At 45.3% G+C, this 10,759-nt stretch overlaps 1 protein-coding gene across 5 annotated transcripts in view; it reads right to left on the reverse strand.

Moving 5' to 3' along the window:
* Positions 1 to 8,871, reverse strand: part of SNAP91 (synaptosome associated protein 91) — a 69,767-nt gene extending 60,896 nt beyond the window's left edge. For 2 of the 5 annotated variants that reach the window (XM_048934869.1, XM_048934866.1), the window contains exons 1-2: positions 8,564 to 8,863; positions 8,010 to 8,169 (exon numbers count right to left, since the gene is read on the reverse strand). In XM_048934869.1, the coding sequence (XP_048790826.1) occupies positions 8,010 to 8,139 (130 nt within the window). In that variant the 5' untranslated portion in view covers positions 8,140 to 8,169; positions 8,564 to 8,863. Of the gene's footprint in view, positions 1 to 8,009; positions 8,170 to 8,563 lie in introns of all 5 variants that reach the window. The other 3 variants (XM_048934865.1, XM_048934868.1, XM_048934867.1) reach the window with 3 other exon arrangements.
* Positions 8,872 to 10,759: the final 1,888 nt, after the last annotated feature.

Genomic DNA, 10,759 nt, shown 5'->3' on the forward strand with positions numbered 1-10,759 from the left:
TTTCTGTACATTGGAAGCCTTGTGCTGAGACTCTGACCCTGATTTTCCAGATTGCATATAGTCCTTGCTGCTCAATTTTCACAGCATTTTAAACCCAGGCAGAATATTGTTCCTAATCTGCATGCTGTGTATTGAAGTTTGGTGATTCAAGTTTCATCAGACGCTCACTGGTGTGACTTCTTTTGTGTCTGTGGTATTTTCCCTATGCACACACCAGAACTTGTCCTTTTCCACCCTTATCAACATTCTGATCTGTGCTGGAAAATAAGCTCCAAAAAGGAACAGCACATGTTAAGTTAATGATACTGTTCGGTACAATTGACTCATCTTTAGACTATAGAAAGACTAAGGGATGCCTTCAGCAATACCATATGTCCACAACTGACTGTGGGATATCTTCCATTTTTTTTCCTTGAGGACTAGGGGATATACGTAGCACAGTTTTGGTAATGGAGGAGCTGCAGGAGTGACCCATGTGAGAAGGGGGTCTCTTTCATGGGCTACAGGGGATATCTCATTCAGCAGCCCCATGAGCCTCCCGCTCCACCTCTGATGCTGGTATTTGCTTTGCTGATTCTCACTTTTTCACTGCCTGCAGCATTTCCTGCCCCTTCTTAAATACGCTTTCCCAGAGGTGCATCCACATCCTACAATGTGTCTGTGGTGGCTGTATCTGGCCGAGGACAGCTTCTTCTCACCATGCAGACATCCTGCTGCCAACACCTTGCCATGGACATCTAATACTGAAGGAAAGGTGAAGTGCAAAACATGTCAGTTGTCTCAAGTATCTTGAAAACAAGCAGAAAAGCACCAGATGCAGGTGTGCCTCCACTATATTACCATCTCTTCAGAAGGAGAGACTAATAGTACAACAAATTCTTCTCTTCAGTTACAGTTTTCTCTCAATTTGAAGACCAGTGGCTGTTCAACCTGCCGGTAGGCTTCATAATAGGAGAGGACACCAGGTGGGGAAGTATCACCCACTACTGCCATCTTCTCCATCCAGCAATAAGCACTGAATAGCACCCAAAATTCTGCGTGCCCTTCAGAGTTATCCTGACTGCAGTCTACTTTTAAGCACTTCAGAGGATCTTTCAAGAAACACACAGGACCACTCCACCAGAGTACTTTCTTGCACAGTACACAGAAGTCTTAACTAATGGGGCAGGCTCAGGTAAGATGCATAGAGAAGATGAATTTAAGAGCCAGGTCAAGAAATCATACACACAGATCAAGTCAAACAACAGGAAATAAAAGAACAGATTATTATTATTATTATTTTAATTATCGCTTTTGTCAACCACTGCAGCCCAGGGCTATAGGATTACTGCCCCACAAGAATATGATGAGATATTCAACCAGGAAATAGAAGTGATGAAAACTATGGATGGGTCACTGCACTACTGTCTGCTCTTCCAAGAGAAGAAAAAAAAAATAAAAACCACACACCTTTTTCATCTGTGCAGAACCAGAAAATGCTAGGCTTCATTTACATAAAGGAAAAGAAGCCATACTGTACTGACAATTTCAGGAACAAGGGACCACAAAGAAAGCAGAAAAGGCATGACTGCTGCATTATAAAGCTCTACTGACAGAAGTCATTACAGCAGAAAGGCCCAACCTGTCCCAAAATTGGTCATTTGTGACCTTGGCAAAGCATCTCTGACAGAAGGATCTTGACTGTTGGAAATAGACTAAGAATATGTCTTCAGTGGCAGAAAAGCCAAAGGGAGGGAGGGTAGGACTAATGAATCTAACATTATCAAGTTACACTATTTGGATAAAAGGATTTTTAATATTGCTCTATTTACCCACTCTTCTGTCTCCTGTCCTCCTTGTCCTTAGGCACTGCACCATAAGAAGACAGAACAGTTTAGATGCACAAAATTGAGTGATCTTGATCATGTTTCTGCCTCTGAATCCTAACTCAAACTCAAACTTCTATCCAGGATCAAACACATTTTTAAGAATTACTACTTTGCCAAGTCTTACCTTAATAAAAAGGGGAACCTTCTCTTGGTACACATGCCTCAAAAACAGTATTTAAATGAGGCAAAGATGGGAACAGAGGTAATGTCCTAGGAATGTTCAAGACTAGCTAAGACTTCTTATTAGCTCCCCTTACCCATTACAGCTGTTTGTACTTCTACTTAGAGATCTACACAACTCCAAATAAAGCAAGTGTTCAAAACCATTTTGAGACAGGACACGAGCTAAGTCCACAAAAAACAGAGTGCTATTCACCAGAGAGTGATGACGACAACTTTCAGGGGAAAAAGGTGCTAATCTATTATCCACTACTGAATGGCCTACTAAAGTAAAGAATTGCTTGCTTGGAGTGTTTATTTTCTGAGAAAGAAATTCACAATTCAGACTACATCCTAGCTGAGACAACAAAAACAAGACATTGTACTAAAACTGATCTACATTGAAAGCCATTTCTCTCATATATAGAAACTGACAAATTATTTTTTTTATAGCTCGTTATATCTTATACTGTAGTGGTTTCTTTATAAGAGTATGAAGGATAAAGTCTGGTTTGTGCAGAGAGTCACTTCTTGACAATTTTTTTAGAGTAATTCCACAGCCACCCAGACAAAGCATCACCTAGACTGCAGAGCAATGCAGAACTCATATGTCTGTGCTACTCCCTTCAGTAAGAGGCCATAAGTGCCAACAAATCTGGAACTCTCTCCAAACAACCTCAACAGCAAACAGCTTCTGAAATACACACTTCGTTTAACAATAGCGGCACTGATGCAAGGAACTGAAGATAGCACAAAAGCCATCCAGCTAGAGATACGTAATTATGTAATTATACAGAGTAATACCTTGTACCTCTTTCTTTACTGAACCTGGGAAGAAAACTTAGCTCACTGCTTTTGGTCAATCAACATTTCTCTTTCAACATTAGAGACCATCTTAATTCAAACTCATTAGGTCATCCACACAGTTTGCAGGAAAACAGGCAAAAACCCTTCAGAGACGAGTATCCGTATCAGCAAAACACTGACACCAGTCCTGCGTTTCAGTTGCCAACATGATTTAAACTACATCTCTTTTCAGAGCCTTTGTCAGCCACATACAAAGAGACAAAATTAGACTTGAGGTGCAAATACTTTTCTATTTCTGCAATATGCACACAGGTCATCTCCACAGTCACAGAAAATTCCATCTTGATCCTCATCTTCGCTTCCACATTTCATGAAAACCTCCCAGCCTTTGATCGCCCCCCCGGAAGGGCTTCGATCTTACAAAAACTGTTTTGAGGAAGCTAGGAGACTTTACATGGTCTTTCTAGGCCATGTGAGACATGATATTAGACACTTTAGAGCTTCCTCCAGCTGCAAAATAATTCACTGACAACATAAGATAAGGAAAATCCCAACTATTCTGATCCTTTTCAGAAAAAGGAACTTGTTACAAACAACCACAGATGTAACAGCCTCACTGCTTTCCACTTCACTTCCCTAACTGACAGATCACTGGTCTGTTTCTCAGCTAAATCCTTATAAGTAGGTCTGAACAGAGCTCCTTTCATTTTATTTTATTTTTTTTTTTTCAGATCTATATGTGTTTTAACATTTGCAAGTCACGATATGTCCTTTCTCTGAAAACTTCTCCCTGTTGATGCCTTCAGAGCCAACACCATTTAAGACTGGATGCTTGCTTTGCCTGCCCCACCACCAAACCCCCAGCGAAGCATTAGCACAGCTTTCATAACAACACTGAGAATGAAGTGTCTGTGCTGTGCATGAGTGTTGCCCTCACAGCTGAATGACCACATCTCATGTATCCTTAACGTACATATATTACATCCACAAATTCCTCAATAGCCTTTTTCACTGCTTCAAAAATAAATGCATAAATAAAACCACGCTGCTAATCCTCATCTCACCATGTGAGCGCTTGCCTCACCTGCTATATCTTACTGCAATTTATTTAATGCAACACAATTAGCAGAGGGAGATAAATCAATATCACTGTGCAAACTTAAAGGCCTCTGTTGGAATGAAGGAAATACAGGCGGGGCGATACCAGTTTTTAAGTCCAAAAGGATCAGAGCTCCGATGTTCTAGCTGCAGTGCCTGGCCCCAAACCATCACTGCATCCTATATTTATGCTTCTTTTCCCCCACAGACATTTGAGAATTTGTTCAGTGTATGACTTCCAGCAGAAGTTCTTACTGGTATGAGAGCTGGGATTCAAAAAAGTGGTAAATGTTACTAATGAATGTAAGCAGCCTATTCACGCTTGGTACTTCTTCCTTACATAACAAGTCTGTGCAGCATCCAGAGTCCATGCCAAAGGACAGCTACAATGCAGCATCCACAGCAAAGCCTGCACTTGTAAGCTGAGCAAGTACAGAAAGCCACACCAAGGTAAGCATGAAGCAGCTCAGCTTTTGTTCACACAAAAAACTTCATTATACTTTTTTCTCCCTTCCTCATGCACATAGATTCACACTCAAATCATGCTTTTTAACCCTGACAGCAACTTCCCTCTACTTAAGCACTATTTACCAAAAATTAAAAAGAAACAAAACCAAACAAACCCTCCACACACCTCGCCACCCATTGTCTTTCTGTAACCTCCAGAGCTAATGCCTTCTGTAGAAAACATGAGGACAGGCACTGTGTCCCATCCTCACAGGACTCGTGTTCAATGGTTGACCTTTCCACTTCATTTACAAAGCCCAGCTGCTAAGCAGGACACTGGCAGGTAGCAGCCAGGTGTCATGTCACACAACCCAAGACACTAAACACAATTACAGAGATCCTTAAGGATGCAGAACCACTGTGCTGATAGTAGAATTACAGCTTTTAATAATACACTGTTCCAATCACCTCACATATCGTCTCTAGTACCTACAGCCCTCACTGTCAAAATCCTTCACACCTCAATTCAGAATGTAAGGTAAGTTTTGCCGCCTTCCATTTCCTTTCCCTGGCCCTCCTGTGCTACTTATCCATCAGCAATGCAGCCAGCCATGCAACTTAGAGCACAGCCCCCACCCGCAGCGTTTCCTGCATGCAGGCAGGGGATGGGCCTCTGGTTCTCATTACAGCACCAGACCCATCCTGACACTTGCTCACAAGACACACGCCAGAGTTCAAGGAGCTGCTTGACAATTCACGGTGCTGAGGAGATGTCTCAGGTTTAAGAGTCTGAGAATACTTTATCTTCTAAAATATGAACCTGATTTTCATTTATAGCCAGCAATTTTGAATGTGTGCATCTCCCACTGATAAGATTCTGTCTTTAATGATCCCAGATAGTTAAATGCTCAACTAATACACATTAGGCCTAGAAAACAGAAGATAAAACGAACAAGGACTTCTTCCCAGGAAGTGATTCCCCCCCCTCCTCATGGGTATCTCACATGTAGGTGGGCAGGAAATGGCAGGGAAGCCTGCAGGCTTCAGTCTCCCCCAGTCTCATTCCCGAAGTAATAACACTAGCATCAATATCCAAGCACAACTCTTTTCCAGACCTCATTACAGCACTGGTAAATTGTTTCTACCACACTTCTCACTTCAATCCTACCTATTCCATATAGCTCTTTCACTTCTCTACAGATGTGTGCATGCACATGTGTGTAGAATATATACACATTAATATTGCATAGACACAGCACGGTTTTAATTATACAAGAGCCAAGCTTTTTTCTTTTTCCGTTTTAAAGCTGAAGCTTCTAGTAACAGACACAGTAGGACTGGCCATACACAGCCTACAGATTGAGAAGTGTCGACAGCTACCAAACATCAACATAGGCGATATCAATAACCAAGAAATTTATAGTCTGTGGATTATCCACACTCATCAGAAGATCTTTTACTAACTTACAAGAAAACAAGGGAGATTACATGACATTAAGACAGCAGATCTATGTTAACAACAGTTTATGCTTAAGTCAGTTTTCAGTCAATGGTGATAAATCAGAACCACAGAATGGCTTAGGTTGGAGGGACCTTCAAGTTCATCTAGTTCCAAATCCCTGTCATGGGCAGGGCTTCCCCCCACCACATTAGGCTGCCCAGGGCTCCATCCAACCTGGTTTTGAATGCCTCTAGGGTTGGGGCAACCACAGCTTCTCTGGGCAGCCATGCCAGCTCCCTCTGGCACCACCCTCTGAGTAAAAACTTTGTTCCTAATATCTAACCTGAATCTCCCCTCTTATATTTTAAAGCCATTCCCCTTTGTCCCATACTATTAGACCATACAAATAGCCAGACTCCCTCCTGCTTGTAAGCTCCCTCTAAGTACAAGAAGGCTGCAGTGAGGTCTCCCCAAAGTCTTCTCCAAGCTGAACAAGCCCAACTCTCTCAATCTTTCTTTATAGGAAGGGTGCTCCAGTCCTCTGAACATCTTTGTGGTCCTCTTCTGGACCAGCTCCAGCAGCTCCACATCATTCCTGTACTGGGGGTCCCAGGCTTGGACTCAGTACTCGAGATGGAGCCTCATGAGGGCAGAGTAGAGGGAGACAACTCCTTCCCTCTTCATGTTGATCATCCCTCTTTTGATGCAGCCCAGAATATAATTGGCCTTCTGGGCTTCTGCAACGGCACACTGCTGGCTCATGTTCAGCTTCTAGTCCATCAGAATCCCCAAGTCCTTCTCCACAGGGCTGCTCTCAATGAATTCTTCTACTGACCTATATATATATATATATATATCTGGATTGCCTCAACTTAAATGCAACACCTTGCACTTGGCCTTTTTGAACCTCTTTAGATTTCTGTGTGCCTACTTTTTGAGCATGTCCAGGTCTCTCTGGATGTCATCCCTTCCTTCTATTGGGTCAACTATACCATTCAGCTTGGTGTCATCAACAAACATGCTGAGAGTACACTCAGCATCTCTTTGCCATACACACAGAGCACTGTACATGGCTGAAGGCTGACATGCTGTGTTCCATCTGAAGGGCTAGCCATGAAATCATTAGCACCAAAATATGTAATTATTTTCCAGAAGTAATACTACCTCCTTTGAAGAAATATAGTATCATCAGAACTGTGTTTGCATGCACCTGCACCAGCATTACTTGATAATGGAAGTAGCCAAGAGACTTCTTGATACAATACTCAACTAATCTTCTCTTCTGAGTGTTTTTTACCATATGTTTCAAGCATTAGAAAAAAAAAGAAGAAGAAGAAAAAAAAAGAAAAAGCACTTACTTTCAGGCATCATTAAAACCTGCTGTTGATTGCAACCAAAGCTGGACAGTTTCTGTGGTGAACAATGCCAATTACCATCATACAATTAAGTACCTTCACCATCCTAACTCCTTGGTGTCTCCAAGAAGGGCCTGACAGTTGAGTGGGTTGAAAAGAAGGAATTGTCAAGGCAAAGCATTACAAGCTTATTGCCTTTTAAGAAACATTTTAACTTCAACCTTGTTTCATGCATTTACCAGCTACAGCAAGTCCAGAATAGACAATAAATCTCTGAAACAAAGCCTCAAGCCATCCTCAATAAAACATGACAGAAACCACCAGGCAGACCACAAAGCTGCTATCAGATGTCTAAGACCTCAGCACCTGCCCTTACCCTCTCCAAAAGCCATTCCAATCCACAGCATACTGCTGACCACTATGCCGTCACCTAACCTCTTCAGAAGGCCTCTATGGAGAGGCCATGCTCCTGGCAAAGCACTTATTTGTTCCTGCTGGGCCCCACCAGGGCAGGGGGAGGCAGTGGCAGGCAGGTGCCATCCTGCCATGTGCACGACCCCCTTCCCAGGCTGGGGCTGTGCTCTGTGAGGCACGCTTTTCATCTAGAAAGGCAGCGCAAAGCAAGAGGTCAAGAGGAAAAAAATGGCTGAAAGAGTGGTATTATGCAATACAAGAAGAAATGCAATAATAACTCATCGTCTCCTGGAGATTTCTCACAGCCCTTTCCACTCACGAGCTGGATTACAGTAGCAAGCCAGAACGCCCAAAGCCACATCCCAGAGGGCCGCAAGCTCAGCCCCGGGTCTTCACTGCGGATACAAAAGGGATGCTTACAGTCCAGGTGCTTCTTCTTGGGCCCCATCACTTCATGCGTGGTGGCTTTGCAGACGGCTCTGGCTACGGCCGATCCCGTAACGCTGTACTGAGCAGCTGCGATGCGATCTGTCAGCGTCTGACCCGACATCTTCGGTTGCCGTTCGTGCCGCTGCCTGCTCTGCAGAGGCAGAAAACACGCGAGGGGAAGGGGCTCGCGGGCTGCGGGCCGTGGGGAGGCGGGGGCCGCCGCACAGGGCTCCTCCGGCCCCCCCCGCCCTGCTGCGAGAGCGTTCGCCTCGCCAGACAATTCCAGAGCGGCTGCCTGGGGCAAAAAAAGGGCGATTTCAGACACTGCGGGGATAGGGAAAAAAAACAAGGAGAATAGAGGGAGACGGCACAAACCGCGAATGAGGGCCGGGGTGGTGGGGGAGCGGGGGGAGGAGGAAAGCTCACCCCCACATCACCTGCCCGCGTCCTGCCCCTCGCCGCCTCCCCGGCCTGCCCGCTCCCCCCGCCCCGGGAAAGGGCCGCCATCAGCGCCTGGGGGGGGATCAGGCAGAGTCGGCACCGACCTGTCAACGCGTCCTTCCCTCCGTCCTCCGGCCGCCGCCGCCCAGAGCCCCCCCCGGCCCCGATAGCCCCAGGTGCGGGGCGGGCTGCCCCCTCCTCCCGCCGCCGCCGCCGCCGCCGCCGGGATGCGCTGGGCGTGCACGGCCGGGAGCCGCCGCTGCTATTTCCAGCCTAATCCTCCCGCAGCCTAATCCCCGCGCGACTGCCGCAGCAGCGCCGCCCCCAGCCCGGTGCAGAGGGCGGAACGCAGCCGGCCCGCACGCCCGCTGCAGGTCGGTGGCCCGGCGCGGTCAGGTGACGCGGGGTTGAGGCGGACCGTGCTGAGCCGTGCTGAGCCGGGTCGGGCCGCTCGGTGCCGCCCGGGGAGCCCCCCGCCCCGCCGCGCCCCTTAAAGGTGACGCCTAGAGAGTGCCGGGGGGCTGCGGGTTTCCAGCGAAAACAAATAATAATGATAAAAATAAAAGCGTAACTAAATAGAACAGCGCCGGAAGAATAAAGAACCCACAGCACCTTGTGCAAATGGGGAAGACAGCAGGAGCCGCCGATGCTTCTTCCTCTGTCTGCGGTACGGTCCCGTGGTTAAGCTTCGAAATGATTCACCGAGACATCCCCAAACTGCGTGCAAACTGGGCTTTAATTACTGCCTAAAGCTGTCAACGGCCCCGGAAAGATTCTCTGTTACTGAAGATATCCTAAGGACCGCGGTTGTTGCGCTGGGCAGAGCGCGTTGCCACCAGCAGCAGCAGCTCGGGGAGGTTGTGTGGTTGAAGCCCAACCGAGCAATGTGCGGAGCCTTCGGAAATGTGGTGCACATGGAATAGCATAAATTGTCTGAACTTAGTTCTGGAGTAAAGTAATTACGGTGGGTGGGGTCTAAACGGGATGGTGCTGGTAGCAATTACACTGAGCTGCTGTCGGAGCAAATTCAAGAAGACGATGTGTGTTGTTAATTACCCGAATGCAGCAATGTGCACAGCCGGCACTGAAGATCCCTGCATAGGAGACGATGGCTGGGTCGTGTTGTATGCAGACACACTGCACCATTTCCATTCATTGCACCAGGAGCACAGTGCTGCCTGGGGACTGTGTTCCATGACAGTATGAAACAGCAGCTTTTTCACTACTGCTTTTTTTTTTTTTTTTTTAATGTAACCACCCAGAGTTTTTTAAGTTGTAGGTAGCCTGAAAGCTTATTGCAGCAATGCTCCAAAGTTCCAGTTCCTGTTTCTATGGGAAATCGCTTCTGAAAAAAAAAAAAAAATAATAATAACAGAACACTTCAGGTGGTGTTTGTGTGCCCTGAAAAAAGATGCTCAGCCCCTCCAGCTCTCAATATGAGTCAAACAGCCTTCCTTTTGCAGAGTGCATTGATTCTTTCAAATTGCAAGACTGAAATGTTTTCTCCTGCACAGTGTTTGAATTTAATTTGAAAATATATGTCACATATGTCAATAAGAAGTGTTAGGAACTTGCAAACTTTGAATGTTCTCATATTTGAGAATTTGACCCTCGTGTATGAGAATCTCACAAACAGTGGGTGTCTGTAGACACAGTGTTCAACTTTTATAATAGAGAAGGTATTTGATTAGTGGTGTAACTTGTTATTAATGACCACTGTGCATATCCTGAGCCAGGCTTAATGTAACAGCCATGACTCTTTCTGAACCGATCCGTATCACTATCAGCAGGTTCAGTCACTGAGAAATCATGGCTGTGTCACCAGAACCATGGCTGTTCATACTCACCTCTTTTTATATTTTCACACTGTCAAAATGTTTAAGCAAAAGATACTATAAATTAATACTATTGACTTAAATGTATGTTTTGCAAACTGAGTTTAAAAGAAAGAAATGATGAAATCATCCAAAATTTGTGTGGTAATCTGGCGATTTGCTGCGTTAAGAACAGACCGGGAGGTCTGGCTGAGGGCGATGCAGGCAGTGGGGAAGTGTTCTTGCTGTTCAGAATAACCCAGAATGGTGTTCTATTTCTTGGCTCCTTGTAGCTGCGCTTTCGGCCTCATAGTGAAGATTCTGACAGAGAAGATACACCAATGACTACAAAGCTGAGATAAATGCTCAAAACTAATTCTTACCAGATCTTGAAATAAGAAAAAAAAATGTTGATCTTACCTTCAAGCGCCTACAGGAAGAGAAGCATGCATGTCTAAAGGCTGATTCAACTCACCTGAAAACTGG

Source organism: Lagopus muta, chromosome 2, assembly GCF_023343835.1.
Source record: "Lagopus muta isolate bLagMut1 chromosome 2, bLagMut1 primary, whole genome shotgun sequence".
Classification (NCBI taxonomy): Eukaryota; Metazoa; Chordata; class Aves; order Galliformes; family Phasianidae; genus Lagopus; species Lagopus muta.